Source organism: Pinus tabuliformis, chromosome 8 (genome assembly GCF_031772625.1).
Source record: "Pinus tabuliformis cultivar Carrire ecotype Pingquan chromosome 8, CPIR1, whole genome shotgun sequence".
In the NCBI taxonomy this organism is placed as follows: Eukaryota; Viridiplantae; Streptophyta; class Pinopsida; order Pinales; family Pinaceae; genus Pinus; species Pinus tabuliformis.
Window position 1 is genome coordinate 997,671,791 of NC_142294.1, and position 23,832 is coordinate 997,695,622.

The 23,832-nt window shown below is 39.5% G+C and overlaps 1 protein-coding gene across 1 annotated transcript in view; it reads right to left on the bottom strand.

Annotated features, from left to right (window-relative positions):
- Positions 1-23,832, bottom strand: part of SCAB1 (plectin-like protein) — a 305,903-nt gene that overhangs the window by 88,240 nt on the left and 193,831 nt on the right. The window contains exon 13 of the mRNA XM_089369662.1: positions 10,659-10,793. Coding sequence (XP_089225788.1) covers positions 10,659-10,793 — 135 coding nt within the window. The remainder of the gene's footprint in view (positions 1-10,658; positions 10,794-23,832) is intronic.

A 23,832-nucleotide genomic window follows, 5' to 3' on the forward strand; every position in this document is an offset into this window, starting at 1 on the left:
TAAAAGTCCAAGAGAGAAAGAATCAACAATTAGCACACCATGGACTTATTAAGCTCATACTGGAGGATGCACTGAGTTAGCTAAGAATCCCCATTCAATGCTCCACATTCAGAGACATGGACAGAGAGGCGGTGATTGAAATACAAGCCCTTGAATATGATAGGGACAATACCTCTAGTGTTGAAGAGGAGGCAGAGGAAGAAGCAGAACCTGAAGAGAAAGAAGAGGAACCAGAAGAGGAAGAGGAGGCAGAAATAGAGAAAACATAGGAAGAAGAAGCGAAAGAAGAAGGAGAAGAGGAGAAAGGCGAAGAGAAAGAACAGAAAGAAGAAGCAAACCCTGAGGAACACACCAAAGAAAGGGAGGAATCTCCAAGTTTGTCTCCTGAACCAACTGAGAGGGAGGCAGTTGCTGCCTTGACTGCCCTAAGCACACATGTCAAGTTAAAAGGGAAGAGAGAGAGGCAGACTCCCCTCTATTTCAAAACAAGGGGGAGCACTAGGATCAAACAAGGGAAGCCATAAACACCCACCAAAACTCCAATCATTATTGAGGACTCACCAAAAGGGCAAGAAAAGCTAGTTTCCCTGGAAATAAAAGGTGAAGAGGGCACATCAAAACAAGCTTCCCCACAGTCTCCCATCACCTATGTTAGGAGGTTTGTCAACAGGTCAAAATCAGCAAAGCAACACAAGGCGCTTTTGACCCCGTTTCAGAAAGGAAAAAACCTTCTACATGAAACTGAAACAGTCCTACAAGAAACTCTATCAGCACTACAGGAAACACAGAAAAAGCAGCAGGAAAGACAACAAGGACAGAGGGAAGCCAAGGAAGCAACAACACAACTACAAGAGGGGACAGACTCTTCAAAGACATCTACGGGTGAGTCCCAAGAGTTGCAGGTGTTAGGATATTCCGACACATAGGATATAGTTAAGTTCAACTTGGTCTAGTTTAGAGTTAGGTATAGAGTTAGGTAAAGTGTGTTTCTTTACCGTTGTACATATTGTAACTTACAATCCGACGGTCACGATATGTAGTGATCCGACGGTTCACTCTCACCTCGGTATTATCGACACTTGATCCGTGGCTTGACACCCGATTGGTCCATGAGTTCTATTTAAAGCGCATGGAGGGTCATTGTTCGGGTAATCCGTGCATGAGAGAAGCTTATGTAAATTTTCATTCTTTGATTAATAAATTGCCTGTAGTACCCACGTTGGGACAGGCCGTGGACTGTTTCCCTCCTTGCACTCTGAGGGTTTTAACCACGTCAAAAATACTGGTGTATTGATTTGAGATCTGGTTGTGAGCGGTGTCCTTTTGGTATTCTTTCTGAGGAACTTACCCTGTAAATTCCTACATGGTATCAGAGCTATTTGAGGGCCGCGTCCGTTGGTGATCCAAATCTGAAGCCGGTAGAACTGCATGCGGCTGTTGTTTCCTAGATCTGCTGTTTCTGACTGCTTTCGGGCCGAGAGGACTGCTCTGTTGCGTTCGGAGCATCTGTTTCAGTGAGGAACCCCTTTCGTTTCACGCGAAAAGGTTTCCGGTAGCCCTAGCTGCGTCATTTTTCAGATCGGGAGGTATACAGTGTTTTTTGCAGTTTACTGTTATTTTCTCTCTGCTTATTTCGGTTTCGGTTTATTTAGCCTTTTTTTTTAACCGGATCTATACCTTTCATTTCTGCGTATGCTCTTTGCCCTGCGACTCTGTGCGATCTGGGCAAATCAGAAACAGAAAGGAAGGATTTTTCTCATGCGTATGCTCTTTTCCCTGCACCTTAGTGTGATCTCGGAAAATCAGAAACATTGAGAAAAATATTTAGTTTTTCGGCTAAAGCTAACTTTGAGATTTTTTTTTTTTTTTTTTTTTTAATTTCTAGTTTTTTGGCTAAAGCTAACTTCGAGCCGCAAGGTTCGTTTTTCTTTGCATATTCGTGTTGGGTTTTGTGTTTTGTGTTTTGTAGGGAAAAGGAGCTTTCTCAAGGCAAGCACGCAAATCAAGGCCCCCCCCCCTCTCTCTCTCTCTCTCTCTCTCTCAAATTTTTTGTATAGATCAATTGGTTCAAAGCTATTTTAAGAGAGTAGAGGTCTTGGGTTCAAGTCTCCATTTTGTGGGGGCGGATTTTTTCATTCCCGCACATTCGCGCACTTTGCCGGCATCGTCAACAATTTTTTTTAAAAAAAGCCATAACTTCTTCATCCGGAAGCCTTTTTCAGAGCCGTTTTTTTAAAACCGCCTATTTTTTCGAGATCTATCCATTGGACCACTTACTTTCAGCATCTTCAGCTTCAGTTTTTCTTCAAAAAATGGAAAGTCCATGCCAAGTCATTCTTGACAGCACTAACTACTTCCAATGGGTAGCCTACATGGGAGATTTACTTAGAAGTAAAGGTCTCTACAGAATAGCCACAGACCAAGAGAAGAAACCAAAAGATGAAGACAAGGCGGCAAAATGGGAAAATAGACAAGATCAAGCACGTGGTTTGATAGGGATGTCTGTTTCTCCTGATCTTAGATTCCACATTGCAGAACTTGAGACTCCTCATGAAGCATTAGAAAAACTTGCTAAAGTTTTTGGAATTAAAAATGAAATTAGAGCCCATCAACTTGAAAATGAGCTGCTTACTTTGGATCCTAATAATTTTTCTTGCATTGAAGATTTCTTGTCCAAATTCAAGACCCTTAGATATCTCTTGGAAGGTGTTAAAGTTAAGAAAGAAGATGGTAACCTTATTTATTCCATCCTTACTAAGTTGGGACCAGCCTACTCTGTATTTGTTTCCACTTTCCATTCTACAAGGGAAGCTTTCATTTGTCAAGGACAAGAATACAAGGCCCCTTCCTTTGACTCCTTTTGTGATTCCTTAATAAGAGAACAAGAAAAACTCTTACACCTTGGTCTTCTTAATCTTGGAAACTCTTCCACGAAAGCATTAGCCGCCCAGCAGCAACCAAATTCAAAGAATCCTAAGAAGTCATATCCTCAAAAGAATGGTCCTAAACCATCTCAGCCTCAAAATGAAAGATCATTTCAGCAAAATGATAAGACCAATAAAAACAAATGGAAGAAGTCTGATAGACATTGTAACTTTTGTAATCGAGATGGCCACTTAGAATCTAAATGCTTTAAGAAGATGGAAGCCTTGGAAGCCGCAATGAAGAAACATAACATCCATGTGGAGCCTACTTCAACTTCAACTTCCGGAATGGCACTTTCTGCATGTCATTATCAATCATCTCAGTCTGGTTATGCATTAAATGTATCTTCTTCTTCTTCTCATTCTCATGAGTGGCTCATTGATTCTGGAGCCTCTTGTCACATGGCCAAAAATCAAGCCATGTTTTCTTCTTTAAATGATTGTAACACCAAAAATATATATATTGGTGATGATAGATCTCTTAATGTTGTAGGGACTGGAACTGTTCATCTAGACAATGGTCAGTTTAATGATGTATTATGTGTTCCAACCTTATCCTGCAACCTTCTATCTGTCTATCAGATAACTCATTCAGGTGAAGGTAAAATTGTTGAATTTTCACCTCATGATGTTGTAATCAAGGATCTAAAAGATCCTAAACAGATTCTAGCTACTGGTCTTGCTGATGATTCCAAAAGGTTGTATAAGTTTCACACCTTTGGGTCATCAAATCTTCCCTCAGTATTTGTTGCTCATAATGATGAAGTGAGCAAACTTTGGCATGAGCGATTTGGTCACTTAAACTATCGCTCCCTTCAGCATCTATGTAAAGAAAATATGGTGACAGGTCTTCCTATGGTATCTTGCAGAGATGGTGTTTGTTCCGGATGTGTACTCGGAAAACATCATCGGGACAGTTTTGACAAACGTGCCTCTTGGCACGCCTCAGCCCCTTTACAGCTTGTGCACAGTGATTTATGTGGTCCTCTTCCTGTTGCTTCATTCAGTGGCTGCAAGTACTTCTTAACTTTCATTGATGATTTCTCCAGACGCACTTGGGTATACTTCTTAAAACTCAAGAGCGAAGTATTTAACACTTTTTTGGCCTTCAAAGCCTTTGTTGAAAAACAATCTGGACATCAAATCCTTAAGCTAAGAACTGATAATGGTGGAGAATATGTTAAAAACACATTCATCAACTTTTGCACCGAAAATGGAATTCAAATGCAACATACTGTTCCATACACTCCACAACAAAATGGTGTAGCTGAAAGGAAAAATCGCACCTTAAAGGAAATGGCTAATTGTATGCTGCAATCTAAAGGACTCAGTCTTAGTTTTTGGGCCGAAGCAATTAATTGTGCAAATTATATAATCAATCGCACTCCTACTAAGGTTCTAGAGAATATCACTCCAGAAGAAGCTTGGAGTTCCATTAAACCAGATGTAAGTCACTTTCGTGTGTTTGGAAGTGAAGCATGGGCCCATATTCCAGATGAAAAGCATAAAGCTTTAGAACCTAAGAGTGAGAAATGCACTTTTGTTGGATATTCTGAAGATGTAAAAGGTTATAGACTTATTCCATTTAAGTCCAAAAATGTTATCATTAGAAGAGATGTAAAATTTGATGAAAATAAATCGGCCTGCGAGCCTAGTCCGGCGGATGTGCCACCTCTTCCTATCTCTTCTACTTTTGAAAACATTTCTTCTTCAGATGATGAAAGTGAGGATGACATTCCTCCCCCACCTTCTCAGGATCCTCAACTTCCAAGATGGGTCCGTGCTACTCGAGATGCAGCAGGTGATCTTGCCGGTGATCCTACAGATCAGCGACGTACACGTTCTCAGTTTGAAAGAGCCTCTTCTTTACTGGCTCAAGCTCCAGTAAATCATGATCCTGACACTTTTGCAGAAGCTTCAGGCCATCCACATTGGGAAGCAGCTATGAATGAAGAATATCACTCATTGATGACAAATGATACATGGGATCTTGTTCCTCTACCAAAGGGACGAAAACTTGTAAGATGTAAATGGGTTTACAGAACCAAGTATGGACCAGATGGCAAAATTGATAAACATAAAGCTCGTCTTGTTGCTAAGGGCTTTTCACAGGTTGAAGGCATTGACTACACTGAAACCTTCGCCCCTGTTGCCAAAATGAACTCTATCCGCCTTGTTCTTTCCCTTGCTGCCTCTTTAAAATGGGAAGTCCATCAGATGGATGTTAAATCTGCCTTCTTGCATGGGGACTTGCAGGAAGAAATCTATATGGAACAACCCATTGGCTTCATACAAACAGACTCCAGCCTTGTGTGTCGACTTAAGAAATCCCTTTATGGTCTCAAGCAAGCTCCTCGGGCTTGGTATGCCAAAATGGATAGCTTTCTTTTAGAATCTGGCTTTTCTAGGTGTCATTCTGACAATACTGTCTACACCAAGAAAGTGGGTGACTCTCTTATCATCCTTGTTCTTTATGTTGATGATCTTATCCTTACTGGCAGTGATCCCAACCTTATAAACCATGTGAAGTCTATCCTTAAAAAGAAATTTGAAATGACAGACTTAGGACACTTACACTATTTTCTCGGTCTTCAAGTCTTGCAATCCAAGGAAGGTATTTCCCTTTCCCAGTCCAAGTATGCTTGTGATATTCTTCGTCATTTTCACATGGAAGACTGTAAGCCAGCCCCTTCTCCCTTTCAGTCTGGAGTCAAACTTTCAGTCTCTTGTACTTCTCCTGAAGTTGATGCTACCTTATACCGTCAACTTGTAGGAAAACTCTTGTACTTAACCCATACTCGTCCTGATCTTTCCTTTGCTGTTGGCCTTGTTGCTCGTTTTATGCAAAACCCCCGTGAAAGTCATTGGAAAGCAGCCAAAAGAATACTTCGTTATGTTCGAGGTACAGTACAGTTTGGGATTCATTACAGTGCCAAAGCAGCTCCTCTGTTAGTTGGTTTCACTGATTCTGATTGGGCTGGTGACCCTGATGATCGGAAGTCTACTGCCGGTTATGTCTTCACTCTTGGTTCAGGACCAATTACATGGGCTTGTAAGAAACAGGCTGCCATTTCTCTTTCGTCAGCAGAAGCAGAGTATCGTGGTGCCGTGGAAGCTAGTAAGGAAGCCTTGTGGCTTCGTCAGATCCTATCAGAGTTTGGCTTTGAGCAGCAGCATCCAACCACACTTTGGTGTGATAATCAAAGTGCCATTCAGCTATGCAAAGATCCAGTTCAGCATCAGCGCAGCAAACACATCGAACTACACATGCACTTCATCAGAAAGCTCATTCATGACCATGTTCTTGAAGTGCAATATTGTCCAACAGATGATCAGGTTGCAGACATCTTCACAAAGGCTCTCACAGAGGCGAAGTTCACTAAACTTCGATATATGCTTGGAGTTCAGGAAGTTGTCACTAAGGGGGGATAGGCTCTAGTGCCTCCTTCCTTCTCCTATTGTGTCATATTTGTAAATCCTTCAATCCTATCCCAAGTTGTTCTTAAGGGGGGATGTTAGGATATTCCGACACATAGGATATAGTTAAGTTCAACTTGGTCTAGTTTAGAGTTAGGTATAGAGTTAGGTAAAGTGTGTTTCTTTACCGTTGTACATATTGTAACTTACAATCCGACGGTCACGATATGTAGTGATCCGACGGTTCACTCTCACCTCGGTATTATCGACACTTGATCCGTGGCTTGACACCCGATTGGTCCATGAGTTCTATTTAAAGCGCATGGAGGGTCATTGTTCGGGTAATCCGTGCATGAGAGAAGCTTATGTAAATTTTCATTCTTTGATTAATAAATTGCCTGTAGTACCCACGTTGGGACAGGCCGTGGACTGTTTCCCTCCTTGCACTCTGAGGGTTTTAACCACGTCAAAAATACTGGTGTATTGATTTGAGATCTGGTTGTGAGCGGTGTCCTTTTGGTATTCTTTCTGAGGAACTTACCCTGTAAATTCCCCAATCTAAGCTCTTATTATAGATTCATTGAGGTAGGTACAGTAAAATACCACAGAAATTTTCCATCCCTCTCTTATTTGAGCTTGAGAAGGAGAGAGGAAGGACACATCGTTGGATGCAAATTGCCAAATCAAAGAATGTAGAGGATGTAGGCCATATGGAAGAGAAGCTATTAGAGATGGGCAAAGAGTTGAGTAGGATAAGAGAAAAAAAACTTGGCTAAGGAGGCAGTTACAGGAAAAAGAGAGCCAATTGGCCACCATGGCAAGCCTCTCCATGGAGGCAATCCAGTGCAGGATGCCACCAAAATCATATGCCTTGTACCTCAAAGATCAATAGCTGCAATTTCAGATAAAGACACTAGCACAACGATGGACTATGTCTTTCCAAGACTACAGGCAGTTCATAGAGCTATGTGACAAAAGCACCCTAGAGGATAAGGCCAAGATATTTGAATTCTACTTGCACAACTTGGCCTTAGTAGACTTGATTGTGTGGAAACAAAATGCAAAGTTGGGGGACTTACAACTAATGGCCCTTGCATCATGGATAAGCCATGACGAGGCCAAGGCTAGGGAGGTGAAGAGGGTGTTGGAAAGAGAAGAAAAAGAGCCCCTTTACATCAAAGCAGAACAGATCAATTCTATGGTTGTTATTAGCACCCACAGAATCATCGCCAATGATCCTCAGCTTGCACCAAGATACCTAGCTACCCAAGAGCAACCAATCACGCGTTTTGAGAATACCGTGAGATTGTTGGCGATGAAAGCTAGCAAGCATGCCAAAGGAGATGGTGCACCCTACCATACAGCGTAAGGATCAAGGAGTATCATTCCCCTAAAAGAATGAGAGATGCACTAAAAAGGACCCCATTGTATAAGAATGCACTACATAGACTCAAAATCAATTGGATTGGTTTGAAACTCAATCCACCTCTGTTATTGCGTATGCTAGAAGGTAGAAAGGAGGAAGAGGAAAGAAAGCAGTGGGAGGAAATAGAAAAGCACGCAGCATTTTATTCACAAGAGGAAACTCCATCAATAGAGGCATGGGATGTCAAAGAGGCCATAAGAGTTATGAAAGACATGGACATAGACTAAGTTGCTCAGAGGATGAGCAACACTTTCAATAGTGGGTGATGAAGAGGCTCATCAATAGGAAAATTATATGGGTCTCAATGCCACTCTCCAGTTTATTAAAATCAACTTTTCTCACATTTCTTTACATATTTTACTATATTTTTCTTAGTGATAAGGGTAAAGGTGAGATGTTATGTCATGTTGCCTAATGTGCATTAATTGCAAAATTTGGAGCAATTTTTGGCTAATTTAAGTGTGAAACTCAAATTAGACAAGCAAGAGGGGTTTTAAGAAATTGGGTCTCCCTCCTTAACTCCTCAATCACTTGAAGATTCCTCCACCAGATCTCATCAGCTCGGAGTTACAAGAAGCCAAGCCCACCAAGATCATTGGAAGCCAAGCCAGTGATAGTTGAAGACAAGTTAATCTCGAGTTTGGGAGCCAAGCCTCCCTAATTTTAAAGAAGTTGTTAGTAGCTTCAGTTGTATAAATAAGAAGGCCTAGGGCCTCATTAGGATTCAGCTTTTTATTGTAGCCAACAGGCAATTTCGAGCTTAAGATATTGTCACTTTTATTCTCATGTTATTTTTGACATTTTGGAGATAATGAAAAGGGTTTCTTTGATCCAACACTTAGTTGACTTAGAGGGTTGAAGCTCTTGGATTAGGGCCCAACCCTAGCAGCAGAGGTTCCTCTTCATTTTGTACATGTATCCTTAGATTAGAATTATAGATTGCTGAAATTATTTATGTTTTGTTTATGTTGCAAATCTTTGAATGATTGGTTAGCTTTGCTTCCATTAGTTGGATAAGTAGATCAATGTTACAGTAGTGAATGAAAAGACTTTACAAAAGCTTGTGACGGTGGCCTCATCCTCATCTCCCTCATGGGATCATGATTTGAGGGCCCCACTCTCACAGTGCCAAAAACAGAGTTATCTTTTCGTTATTGCACAGCTTAGGGTTTCTTGTTGAATAGGTCATTGTTCATGATTTCTTAGAAGCACTTGCAATTGTCATTTTGGTTTCTTAAGTTCAGTGTAGATTAGAAGGCATTCCATTTCATAGAGTTCATCCACTAGCCATCAATAAATCAGTTTCTTAAATTCAACTCACTTTTTCAACATTTACATAAAGTTGTGCATAAATGAAGAAACAAATATGTGTTGTTGGAGGAGTTGTTGATCTGCAGGGAGAAATCATTCCACCAGCCTCATCTAAGTCTTCTCCACCTCTTGCCAAGCCCTACAACCACTGTTGACAGCCACCTTCAGCAAATTCAACCATCCTAAAAAGTTGGGTTGATCCTTGGGTAGTGTACACCTTCCCCATACCTTATTCCACCATCATACACCTTCCTAGCACTTCCTTTCACCTTCCCTACCTTCCTATACCTTTTAGCTAAGTTTCCTGTAGTAAACCAAGACATCATGTAGTAACTACAGGAAATCATGTAGCAACTACAAGAAACCATGTAGCAGTTTGTTTTAGACTGTTTTGGGCAGAAATAATGATCAGAGACGAGGGCAGGCCTTCAACTTGACCTCCATACCCCTCAATGCTTTTGACCAGTTTCCCCATACCTTCCTCCATTGCAAAAGATCAGCTTCATTAGTTTAACATTTACCTTTCCAAATTGAAAAACCAAAAGACTTATTTAGCTAATGGATGCATGCATCAGTCTTAACAGTATTAAGATCATTTCCATGCCTACTTAGTCCAAATAACTAGATGATAGAGTGCAAGGTTAAATTAGGTCTCTTTTGCAAGTAATGTGCGTTAATTCCTAGCTAGGTGATTTCATGTCATTTTCATAACACTTTCTATTCAGCACTTTCATTTCCTTAGCATAGGCAAGCATTTACATTCTGCATTAAAGGTAGCTCTACATTCACTGTCAGTAATCAGCCTCCTTCTAGTCAATAGAACACTGGTTTGAAAAACCCTAGTGGTCTATCAAACCAGCTAAGAAGTGACAAGAATAGACTGTTGCATCTGTTGTGCATATAGCATTGTCACCTCCAAGTTTGTATGAACCCTGGGTTGATAAAGTAAAGTTGGTCACTGTAGAAGTTGTCGCATCCTCGCTACAATATTAGGGCTCATCAATGCTACTAAAAATGTATCCATCATTCAAACAAAATTTTAATGCTCATAGAGTGATCTTGGTGACAAAGATCGAAATATAAGCAAAGATTTTGATGATATGTAGGTATTTGTTCTAGAATGATTTTTTTTTGGATGCTAGAGACCATCTAAGGTCTGTTTGTTGATGTATTTTCAGTTCAAAGATGCATTGAACATAGCATTATTTTGGTTATATGCACCCTTACATGCTATATAAATGAGAACTTTAGCTTATTTGTGTATAAAGGGTTTGGATTCATCTGGATGCATATATGTGTGTGTGTGTGTATCTTTAAAATTTGAATATTTTTTGTGTTTTTTTCAGACCATCTTTTTTGCCTGCTTTTTCCAGTTCCCAATCCAATTGGTCTACCAGTTCGATGACCGGACCAGTTCTGATAACATTGCTTCTGCTGCTAGCTATGCCACAGCATTTACTTAATATAAAAATCTTCCACTTCTGGTTTAAAAAATATATACATATATCTACAACTTACTGAATGGAGAATGGAACAGCAGCTAATTGCTCCAGAAAAAATCAACCAGAAGAATGAAATACCTGCATTGATGCCGAGTAAGGCTCCTTAGCCTTTGTGCTTCTTCCTTTGCGGAGTTTAATCCTCATTTTTCCCACATGAAAATTGTGGATTGACTGTGTTGAAACATCATCTCCATTTATCTGGATTATAATAACCTGACATAAAATTGAAGAAAAGGTATAAAGGATCAGAGAGTAAACATAAGATCGAAAAGATACACAAAATTCAAAACACTAACAGTCAAGAAGATCCACTATATCTGTGTCTCACAATTAGAAGAGACAAACAGGCCAAGAGGATAATAATAATTTAATCCATTTGCACACACTAAATCCATAATTTACAGCAACACAGAGCTAACGTATCATACATCTTTCATGCTGTATTTATGTTTATCTCTAGGATGTCACATACAAGAAGGTGAAAATATGAAAGGAGAAATCTGTGCAAAAAGCATCGCCTGAAATCCAACCAGCAAATGTAATCGTGTTAAAGAGGGAAATTAAGAAACCTCTCATAAATTAAATTTACAATCTTGGAGCTGAAAAACAAAACAAGATATCATACAATTCTGAACTCTACACCACACATAAATATTATAATAGAGGATTAACTACAGCATAGAGAAGCTGTTGTCTACTGGGAAAGCTGTCGATGCATTCTTGCTTAGATAATAGGTTGGCGAGAATCGTCTTTGGCCCAAGTGTACAACTAGCGCACTACATACATATCCAGCCTCGCACCAATATATACTTTCAACACCAAAACTATGAGTGATGAGAATTAACTAGGTGAAAATCAAATATTTTTTTATAGTTAAATGAAAAGTGCATTTTTTGCATTTGTACTACTATCATAGGAATCAGGTATAAATCCTAGCTACCACTCCATACTCCCTAGCACTCCAACTAACTACACATAATTCTTCATCAATCTCTACTTAGCTCTCACTTACCATTCCACCTATTACACCTCTATCAATGGGGATACATAGATTTCTTTAGTGCATCATTCACCATCATTGTAAGCCCAAGGTCACAAGTTAAAGCCATGTAAAAACCATATGAGGCACTATATTGGGTATCCTAGATCTGTGTCTTGTCAGTTTGAGTTTGTATCCTTTTATTTTTTGGTCAGAGTCGTCAGAAAATCTTGTCTTGTCCCTTCAGTAAGTCTTGTCCCTTGAAAGCTTCACCTATCCAATCTTTTCCCCAATCGCATCGGAGAACCTTGGTGAAATTCTCATAAGAACTCATGGTTTTATGGGAGACTATATTTGTAGGGGTGATCACAAGTGTATGGGGCAGTCCAACCCACATGAAGGTGTGCCTATGTCATTCCACATGGATAGTGTCTATAGAGTATGTAGATTAACTTGGATTTGGTGTAGTATTACTCATGATAGCTCTCACAACATACCAATCTCTTGTGACAACTTTCCCATTTCCCGTGGCAATACATGTTTCCCAATGTAATGTCCTAGGGTAATTTTACCCTTGGGGCTTAATCTTGAAAATGGGTTTCTTCCAAAACCAATCAGAAAACTATGTAACAACAATGCACATTAATTTAACAATAGATATTTTTTTATGTATGCATGAGTATAAGAGACTTTCACAGAGAAATGATTTCTCAATCAGACCACAACAATTAGGGTGGACTGCCGAAATAAGGTAAAATATGTTCAATCAATAATCCATCATCAGTTCATAACTGTCACAATTAATAATCCAATCCCCAATTGCCCTATTTATGCAGTCCAAATTCCAAGCATTTACTATACTAATCTACTAAGCACTATACTGTTCTAATGTTTTGTACTAGAACGCTGAGCTTTCTTTCTGTGGTAACAACACAGTATTTGAGTAGTTGCAGAACTCCCTTGACTAATGTATGGAATCCTCAACTGATGGCTAAGGATTTGCTGGCTGCTATGCACTGGTTGGTTCAGAATTAACCCGTTTTGTCCAACCATCCTTGGATAGGGTTCGGTGGCCCTATTGAAAGTTAGCCACAGTCCTAAAAGGTCCAATGATTGAGCCGCTGTGCTTGAGCAGCCTCAGATGGATTGTTCTTTCTTTAGTGTAGCCTTGATCTGTCCATAATGCCTCCTTGATGTGCCTCTGTGGGCCACAAAAAACCTCAACCTTCATAATAGTGATTCAGTGCTTCCTAATGTTGAGAAATATAAGGCATCAATAGATAGGTGATTTCTCTATTATGATAATTGCCTGTGAGTGCCTTTTTACTTCTTGATTATGATCTTCTCTTCTTGTGTTACTATAGTGTTCTTTTCATCAAGACAACTAGCAACACATGAACAATAAAAGAACAAGAGACACAGTGTATAGGCTATCAGCCAGGGCCAAAACCTCTCACGCTATGAGAGGAAAATATTAGAATAACGCTACTTTAGTGTTTACTGCTCATCTATGATTGTAATTAGCCGTTACTTGTTAGAAACTTGCTGTTTCTATATTCTTAGTAGAAACTCGTTGTTTCTGTAAATACAGTTGTATTATTTATTAAGCTTTACTGCTCATTGTAAATCAATTCAATTCATTCATTGATTATGGTATCAGAGCTTCGGTATTTTTTTCGAAATAATTTTTCATAGTTTGAAAAATTCAGTGCTTCATTTCGAAATTGCTCTTCTGTGGAGAATTTTTTTCTCTTCTTCAGTTTTCATTTCGGGTCACTGTTAGTAAACTGAAGGGTTCTAAGCCTACGTGGCTTTAAATAAGTGCTGCAGGGATCTGGATCTGGGCCATTCTGTGGAAGCTGGTACCTGCAATCGATCAATTGTGGAAGCTGGGCCATTCTGGATTTGCTTGTGGAACATAACTCGCCGTATAACAGTTAGGTTTTGTCACACCAATTAGAGGATTGGCCGGATCAATCTCATCCCCATCATCATCAAACCATTGTATGGCCCTAGTATATGCAGCAAAACCATCATCTTTTGTAGCAAAGTGACTGCAACTTCTCCTCCAACAGAAAACCAATTAGCGCCTTCAAAAAGTTGCTGCTTCAAGTGGACTCCACGGGGGGGGGGCCAATTTTGCTTTGAGCTCGGAGACACGCGGCGTGACAATCAATTCGTCTTCAGATATCTCAATGGTGGCAGGGCTCTCATCGAAAAAAAAATTCGGTTCGAATTTTGGAGTGTATGCAGACAGTTTTGTAGTGCACACGAACAGTTTTGCGTGAATTGCGCACAGGTGAGTATCCTCGAACAGCTTGACAAGATATGCCTCTGCCGCTTCTTGCATCGCTGAAACCGCTGAGCACTGGCATCTCAAGTCCATCTTGAAATCCTAGGCAATCTCTCTTGCAAGCCGCTGGAAGGGCAGATTTCTTATACGAAGCTCAATGCTCTTTTGATACTTTCAGATCTCACAAAGAAGCAACAGTGCCGGGCCTGAATCGCACGTTTCCTTCCAACGTGCCTAACACAGCTCCTCTCTAGGGTGACACTATATTTTTGCAATCTAAGTCACTATCGCTGTCGACAGATCAGGAGATCGAATTCCCCCATTATTTCTTCCTCAAGGCTCGATACTGATCCCGGTATTTTTCACACCTAGTATTTTTTCATTACGGACAGTTTTTCGATCTGTTGGAATATTGGTCACTGTATTGGTCACTATATTGGCACGTATTCGTCACTGTACAATGTTGAGGATTCCATGAAAGAAAGGGTCTGGTCGGTGAATCATGGATGTCGTTGTTTGACCGAGAAAGGCGTATTCAATAAGAATCTCTGTCAATTGACAGATATTTTTTGGTGGCTCGTTTTTTGACCAAGGTATTTTACTTTTTTCATTTGTCGAAAAAATTTTCTGATTACAGATTTGATGTGGGTTTTGTGATATCTCAACTGGGTAGTCGTTAGAATTTTCTGGGTGCATCGTTTTCCGTGCCTCGATTTTTTTCGAGTCAACAGATTTGAATTTTGTTTCCAGCACCGGTCAAATTTTTTTCCGGATCAACCAGCATCTGCATTAAAATCCGTGCAAGACTCCTTTCTTGTTTTTAGTGTCTTCGGAAACATGCAAATGGCCTTCCTAACCAATTTGATATTGGAACGCAGCCAGCGCTTTAATGGCACCAATTATAACATCTGGAAATAGAGAACGTTGACCATTTTTGAATATACGCGTCTTGACCAGCTTGTTTTGGGAAAAGAGCTCAGACCTAGTACAGCTGGTGCTGATCAAGATAAGTTTGATGATCGAAATCGAGAGGCCGTTATGCTTCTCAAATTCTCTGTGACTGATGATCAGTTACCGCAGATTCCTTCCGACAAGACAGCTGCCGAAATCTGGCAACATTTGACGGATTTGCATGAGACATCCGACAAGAGCAGAGCTTTTTTTCTCAAGAATCAGTTATTCTCCATCATGATGGAAGAACATATGTCTTTACAGGAACATCTTAACAAGATTAAAGACATTCGACATCAGCTCGAAGCCATTGGTCGGACCATGGAGGAAGAAGATATGGTAGTTATCGCTCTGAAAAGTCTACCAAAACCTTATGAACACTTCTCAAAAACACTCAACATTAACTCCACTGATGTTGATCTGAATTTTCAAGAGTTATGCACCAAACTCATGCAGCAGGATCGTTGGAAACAGCAGTTTGGTAGTAGTGCTTCATCAGCCTCCTCAGAAAATTCTTTCGCTACCAAATATCAGTCCTTTCAGCAAAAAGGTTCCTCTCAGCCTTCTGAGCCCGCAAAGAAGAAAAATGTGCACTGTAATTATTGTCACAACTTCGGCCACAGGAAGAAAGATTGCCGACAGAGGATTGCTTCTAAACAAAAGAAGCAGGGAGGGTCTTATTAGCAAGAGAATGTTGCAGAACATTTTGAGCAGAAGGAATCTGTTTTTTACGCCTTTATGGCTAAGAGGTCCTCAGATCATGCCCCGTCTTTTGCCTGGTACATTGACTCTAGTGCATCACATCATTTTTCTCACAGGCGTGACTGGTTTATTAACTTCTCACCTTTTAGTGATTTCGTGGTATTCGGCGGAGGTGAAAAGTACACAGTGGTTAGCAGAGGTACAGTTCAGATCCACTCTGGTGGGCGCACACTCATCTTCCTGAATGTGTACTATGTTCCTAGTATGGAAATTAATCTTCTATATGTCAGCCAGATTATGAGGAACTCTCCTCAGCTTGATGTAGTGTTCAGTGCGCACAAGTGCTCCATTATTGACAGGGAGACTTGTCTTACGGTTGTTGTTGGCCTAGAGGATCATGGTCTATACAGGCTTCCTGACACCGGTGATTCTCCAAAAGTGGCTTTAGCAGCTCGTGTTTCTCCCATCAGCACTCTGTGGAATCAACGATATGGGCATCTAAACATTCAGTATCTCTCTTAGCTCTCTCGGGAGGGACTTCTGTCAGGGTTACCTGATATTCAGACTCAGCAATTGGGAGTGTGTGGCACCTGTCAAGCTGGCAAGCAACATCGGTCTTCATTCAAGGATGGGGAATCTTGGCGCGCATCTCAGGTACTCCAGTTAATTAATGCTGATATTTCTGGTCCTTGAATACATCTTCAGTTACTGGTTGCAAATATTTTTTGCTTATTGTAGATGATTTCAGTAGAAAGATGTGGGTGTACTTTCTAAAATATAAACCTGATGTATTTAGTATCTTTCAGAAGTTTAAGTCCTTAGTTGAAAAAGAGTCTGGTTGTAATATCATAACTCTTAGGACAGATAACAGGGGGGGATTTTGTTCTTCTGCTTTCTCCAACTTCTATGATACCCATGGCATTAAACGCCAGTTAACTACACCCTACACTCCTCAACAGAACAGTGTTGTCGAACGTCACAACTGTACGGTTGTTGAAATGGCTCGTTCCATGTTACAACACAGGGGTGTTCCGAACAAATTTTGGGCTGAAGCAGTGTTTACTATTGTCTATCTTCTTAACCGATCACCTACTCAAGCTGTTAAGGGGAAGACTCCAAAAGAGGCTTGGTCTGGCTGTAAACCTCAGATCGATCACCTCAAAGTGTTTGGCTCGGTTGGATATGTTTGGATTCCAGCTGCTAAGCGCTCTGAGTTGGATTCCAAAAGCTAGAAACTCATGATGACAGGGTACAGTGACCACCACAAGGCCTAAAGGCTGATAGATATAGACATTGGTCGTCTTATCTTCAGTCGGGACGTAGTGTTTGATGAAGACAGAGGATTCTTTCAATCTCCCACTTCTGATCAGTGTTCTAAGGATCAGCCTCACAGTATTCTTCTTCCGTTAGGTCCACTTGATGGGAGGGAATCGGGATGATGCAGCATTAGTATTTGATGCTGCACTACCTGAGCTTCCTCCGGAAAATAATCCTCCTCTTGTTCATTCTGTTGTTCCTGAGCCTCCTCCACCCACTCCTGATATTCGTTCTTCTACTCTTCGGCCTAAATGGTGGACTAAAACTATTGGTGATCTTCGGGATAATGAGCTCCTTGAAGGTAAAACTTCTTGAAATAAGAGCAAACACCAGCCTACAGTAAATTTTCCTCTTATGGCTAACTTACACAGTGTTTTTGAGCCTCAAACCTATTCAGAGGCTTAGGGTATACCTGAGTGGGAACAGGCTATGGAAGCAGAATTCCAGAGTCTTCAGAAGAATCACACTTGGACCCTTTCTAATCTTCCTACAGGGAAGAAGCCCATTAGCTGCAAATGGGTGAATAAAGTAAAATACAAAGTTGACAGGAAACGGGAACCCCAACAAATATAATGCTCGCCTTGTTGCTCGAGGATTCTCGCAGAAGAAAGGCATAGACTATGAGGAGACCTTTGCTCCTATACCCAAGATGAGTACCATACGGCTTGTCCTTGCCTTAGCAACTCAGTTCAGTTGGAAAGTCCATCAGATGGTTGTAAAGAGTGCTTTTCTGAATGGTGATTTACAGAAATAAGTCTACATGATGCGGCCTCCAGGATTCCAAGTTGCTGGTCAAGAACAGAAAGTTTGTAGATTAGTCAAAGCACTCAATGGTCTGAAAGAAGCCCCTCGGGCTTGGTACATGAAAATTGATGAGTACCTAACAGATCATGGTTTTCAGTGGAGTCCATCTGATGCAAACCTGTATATCAAACATATTGGTGACGATATTTTGTTTGTGGTTGTCTATGTGGATGATCTTATCATTACTGGCAGTTCAGCACATTTGATCCATGGGATCAAACATGATTTGTGCAACACTTTTGATATGACAGATTTGGGACTTCTTCATTACTGTTTAGGGGTTGAAGTCTGGCAGACTGAGAACAACATCTTTCTCTCTGAGTCCAAGTATTCCAGAAATCTTGTGGACAGGTTCAAAATGCAAGATTGCAAACCTACCACGACTCCTATGGAACCAAGGCTCAAACTTTCAACTCAGTCATCCTCACCACTTGTGGATGAAACTTTATTCAGGTAGTTAGTGGGCAGCCTCATCTACCTTACTGCCACTCGACCTGATATCATTTTTGCAGTGAGCTACATTTCACGCTTCATGTCAGCTCCTAAGGCTGATCATTGGATAGTAGCAAAGCATGTGCTGCGTTATGTAAGAGGCACTCTTGATTATGGACTTCTGTACACACGGAGTTCAGATCCTACACTCAGTGGTTACACAGATTCAGACTGGGCTAGTTCGGTTGATGACTGTAAATCTACAGCTGGGTATGTGTTTAGTCTGAGATCCGGCGCTATCACATGGGCTACTAAAAAGCAACAGGAAGTGTCTCTCTCCTCGACAAAAGCAGAGTATCGGGGAGCAGTTAAGGCATCTTGCAAGGCAATTTGGCTTCGACACATGCTTGTGGATCTGCATGTTTCCTAGGCAGGCCCTACTCCCTTGTTCTGTGATAATCAGGGAGTGCTCAAACTCGCCAAGAATCCAGTCTTCCATGAACGAACAAAGCATGTGGAAACTCATTGTCACTACATTCAACAACTTGTTGAAGACGGATCCATTCAGTTGCTATATGTTCCCACAACGAAGCAGCCAGTGGACATCTTCACCAAGCCTCTTGGTCCTGATAAGTTTGTAAAATTCAGAGGGTCCATAGGTGTTGTAAATAGATTGAGCATTAAGGGAGGGTATTAGAATAATGCTATTTTAGTGTTTACTATTCATCTATGATTGTAATTAGCGGTTTCTTGTTAAAAACTTCTTGTTTCTATATTCTTAGTAGAAACTTCTTGTTTCTACTTTCGTAGTAGAAACTTGTTGTCTCTGTAAATACAGTTGTATTATTTATTGAGCTTTACTTCTCATTATAAATCAATTCAATTCATTCATTGATTAGAAAACCCAAACAATTTTTTCTTATAGAACCTTCAATTGACAAATAACAAGACCATGACAAAGGCCCTTTACTTTAGAGCCCTTCCAAGACCAAGTCACAAGCCTCCTCTTCTCCCTTAGGTCAACACTGCTCTTCTTGTCTCTCTTCTCGGCTTCCTTCAGAATTTCAGCCTCTTCTTGTAGGTCTCCAACTCTTTTCTTCACAACAGAAACCCTAGATCAGTTTTGCTTCTTAAATAGTCTCCCTAAGAGGGAGACTCTTTTCCCTCTCTTGCTCGGATTCCTTCGGCGAAGTTTTCCACCCAAACAAGATCTCCTTTATGTGACTGCAATCTTCGCACGTGTGAGGGTAAACTAGCCCAAAAACAATCTACAACAATGACACTATCCTTCGCTATCCTTCCTTCTTCCTTTGCTAGCTTTAGGGCTCTTTCTAGGATGATTTGTGCACTTGATTATCTCAAACTCCTTCATCGAATTCTTGTCGTCCAAATGAGGCCGAGCAATACTATATATAGTGGTTGGTTCATGACAATTAGGCCGACATGATCACAAGGGTAGACCGACTTCATCTTTCTTGAATTATACTTTAATTTTAGGCCAACTTGAGTGAGGACTAGTGACAAGGTCTTGGAGGGTGACTTACAAAACAAACTTGACTTTTTACAATGTGTAGCATGACTTCAGTTGTCGCACAAAGTGTCTAGGCACCGTGACAACGCTCAGAGTAAGAGTTGTCACTCTAATCCTTACTCCGTTTACACTCTCTCCTAGAAAAGTCAAGGGGGGTAGTCCCTAAGGTGAATGAATGGATCAGAATAGCCTGTGAAACACAGGCTCTATGAGACTAAAAAATGCACAACTTGACGAGTGCAAACGAGTCCTGGTTAACTGAGATCAATAGATCAATCACTAACACGACCAAGACATAACCACAAGATATAAATGATTATAGACCAGTGCCTTTATACTCAAGTAACCATAGACTAAATAAAAAAACAAGTTATCAAGGGCAATTTATAAATGTGACAAATAGTGACGATCATGAACGATTAAATGTAAACTCCCAAAATTGCAATATGTTCTAATAATTCAATCCCATTAAGAATTGTGAAAATTAACTGCTAAGCAATGATTCTAGATTAAAAATGATTTTATTCAATAACCCAGATCTAGAATTAATTTATCATTCTTCAATATTCAAAGATTTTAAAACATTAATCGCACCTAACAATAGAGAAAACACTACTACGAAAGGACACCAAAGAACTTTAGATTAACAATTTAATTATTCCTTAGGTATTAATTTAATGTGGCAAATGAAAACATTAAATTTTGAAAAGTGACATAAGTAAAACAAATCAAAAGGGTTAATAAATTGAAATTTTAATGGGCCATAGGCCATATTAATATTTTTAATGTGAAAGCGCAAATCCTCTTTTGATTTAATTGTTTTTGGAATTTTGAAGTCACATTAATGAAGAAAAAAAATCAAAACAACAAAAAATTCAAAATGAAAACAAAACAAAAATATAAAATAAGAAATATAAAAAAAAAAAATTAACAAAAAAAAAACCCAAACCTAAACCAGAAAGTAGATTTTTTTAGAGTTTAAAAAGAAAAATTTAAATAAAATCAAGATAATAAAAAATAACAAAAAATAAAATCAAACTAAAACAAAAAAGTAAAAAATAAAATTGAATTAAACGTGAAACCAAAACCTAACCTAAAACAAAAAGAACAAACAAGAGAAATGAAAGTTCAAAACTAAACCTAACGCATATATACAAATGAAATAAAAATGAAGAAAAAAATCGAATTCTTTTTCTTTGTTGTGCAGGCTTGCATGGGCTCGCGGTGGCAAGGATGTAAGGAGACTACGCGTGGGAGGAGTTGCACGTAGGTAGAAGCAGCGAGGGGTTGCAAAAATGGGAATGGAGCTCGAACTGCACATGTAAGCTCAACAGAGGGGAAGATATGGCGGCGATGCAAGGTTTGGTTGCAGGCAGCAAAGGAGAGTGAAAGGTAGCACGCATAAAATGAGGGCCACAGGAAGAGGGAGACAAACTATAGTTAAGGAGAAATCAGGGAGCCGAAAGTGGGTAAGTAGCTGCAGTTTCGAATAATGACAGCGTTGAGGGTTTTGCAAGAAGGGAGCCACGAAGAAAATGTAAGCAGAGAAAAGACTATGGGAATAATGCAGCAGAAGGGTTTTGCAGATGAAATGAAGACGCGGATAGGGGTTTGAGATGGGGAAGCATTGGCAGCAATGAACTTATGAAGGGATTCCTAAATAAAAATCAAATTTTGCAGCAAAACCAAAAACCCAGGCAACAAATCGAAAAAACCAATCAACAAAGAAATGGTAGCCCAGAAACTTAAAAATTTCAGAAAATGTTTGATTAAAATGTTGAATCCTTTTGCTTCAGATTTCCTTGAAACCCTTATAAAAATTTCCTAATTTAAAATTTTTAAAAGCTTTGGACTGCAAAACTTTCAAATAATGTCCCTGCAAAATTATGTTGATAAACCGCCAGAGATCCAGATCTTACCCTCCAGGGCCTAGATCTGGACTCTACAAAAATTTCCAACCTCAAATCTGTACTTGCACGACAACAAGAAAACACCCAAACGATATATACAACAATAAAAGCTAAAACTCAGAAAAACCCACGTCAGAAAACCAAAAAAAAAAAAAATTATATCTATGCAAAAGAATGGTAGATCTATCAGATCTGAGGAGTTTGAGTCCAAATCCGCTCCCAGACCTGATAATCTAAGGCTCTCAACAGCCAGATCTATCAATTTCCCACACAAAAAATAATTTTTTAAATTTTAAGGGGTGTTAACTCGAAACCCTTTGTGCATCACCAACAAAAAAAAATCTTATGATAAGACTGGAGCTAATTTAGATGGGCTCTTCAGAAAACACCAGTCTTCCACGGGGACGCGTCCCCCGGGTTCAGGTGCACACAATACTCGCACCCCATGCACCCAAGACGAGGAGTCTACTAGGGGTATGCTTCCCACGCACCATTTTCAGGCAGTCTTGGGGAGACGCAAGGGGGTGTGTTTCCCTGGTGTGGGGGACATGACTCCCAAAAGGGGTGTGTCTGGGCATCTCCCCTCAAAACTTCAGTATATAGTATATAGTAATATACGAGTCTGTTTTGCCTTCAATTTAGATTGTAGAATGATGAATGATGAATGACATGGATCAATGTATGTGAATATTTCATTATTGAATCTCATGGTATGGATGAATAATGATTATGTCATATGAATGATGTTACGATGTATGTATCAAAATAAGTGATGGGGACGGATCAATGATGTCATTATTTAATTCAACTACGAATTTAAATTTTATGTCTGGATCAAATTTCAATTCTCAATGTATTGGTATCCATATTACTATCAGTCTATTTAATATTTATGCTTTCATTATTGAACAATGAATATGAACTTGAATTTTATATATATATATATATATATATATATATATATATATATATCCCCCGACATCCCCTTGCACCCCCGAAATTTCCCTAAAATTTGAAGGTACTCCCACACGTCCCCCCTGTGCGTCTCCCCGCACCGGAGTCTTGGTGGAACAATGGAAAACACGAATCGAGAGTTGGTTGGTCCAACTAAAAACTTCCCCTAATGCCCAAGGATGTGAAATCAAGATTTCCCTACAAAACTAGATCCATCCATTAAAAAAAAAGCGAGAAAATAATAATAAAACTCAAACAAATAGAGATCCCTGCTATTATGTTCAAAATTTAGATTATTATTCAAACCCCAGCAACTGAACAAAATACCTATACTCAAATCACTCTTTAAAAGCTATTATCAATGGCTTTAGAAAAAATTATGCATGAAAACAACACATCTTACAGTATTCCCATTAAGAGTAACACCAACAGAACGTAACCCCAAAGTCTTTCTTCATTATCCACAAAAAGATTACACAAGAGCTTCTCGCTAAGCACGCGACTCAAAGGTCGAATAGATGCACTGACAACTAACTTCTTATTTAAAGATAAATCCTCCAATGGCTAATTCGAGTAATCCTCGTCAAAGCAATCTCGACTGTCGATGAAGATTAAAAAAAAAAAATTAATCTCATCTGTCGAAATATTTAAATATTTGGGGAAATTCGAAATTTTTTATTAATGCATTTTAATTAACTCAAAAATAAAAAATTTGAATTAATTTTCCCAAAAATTTGACTTTGACTTAACCCCGAGGGATAAAAGTTTTAAAACTTGGCAAAATAATTAATTTACCTTAGTCCCGGGATCTTTTAAAATTTATTTTTTGAGGATCGACGAATTTTTCCTTTCGAGAATTTAAACTTACCTAGGATCTAAAATTAATTAAATTTCTGGCTTTGGATTTTAATTAATTTTTGGCTGGAAAATTTAATTAATTAACCTATTAGGGGATAAATTATTTTTCCAACCCTCAAGACAATTTACATCATGAGTTTCATATTTTTTACATCATATGGGGGAAAACCCATTTGTAATAAACCCTCACGAACTAGTCATTTCTACGACACAAATATAATCCAACAGACCAAGCAATTTGTAATAAAATAACCTAACCAAATAGTTAGGATTATTCCCAAATCACTTTTACATAAACCCGATCTAAAACACTATGACTCGCCTAAGATCATAACAACAAGATCCATTCCAGTTTTGGGATAAGACTGAAGGAAAACTCTGTCGACCATCCGAGAATGGATCGACGAGACAAAAAACCTCCCAGAATGGAGATCGTCACTAGAAAACTAGGTTTACCTAGGTCGTTACATACATGACATGGATCTAGTGAGATGAGTTACATTATACACATGTAGAGAGG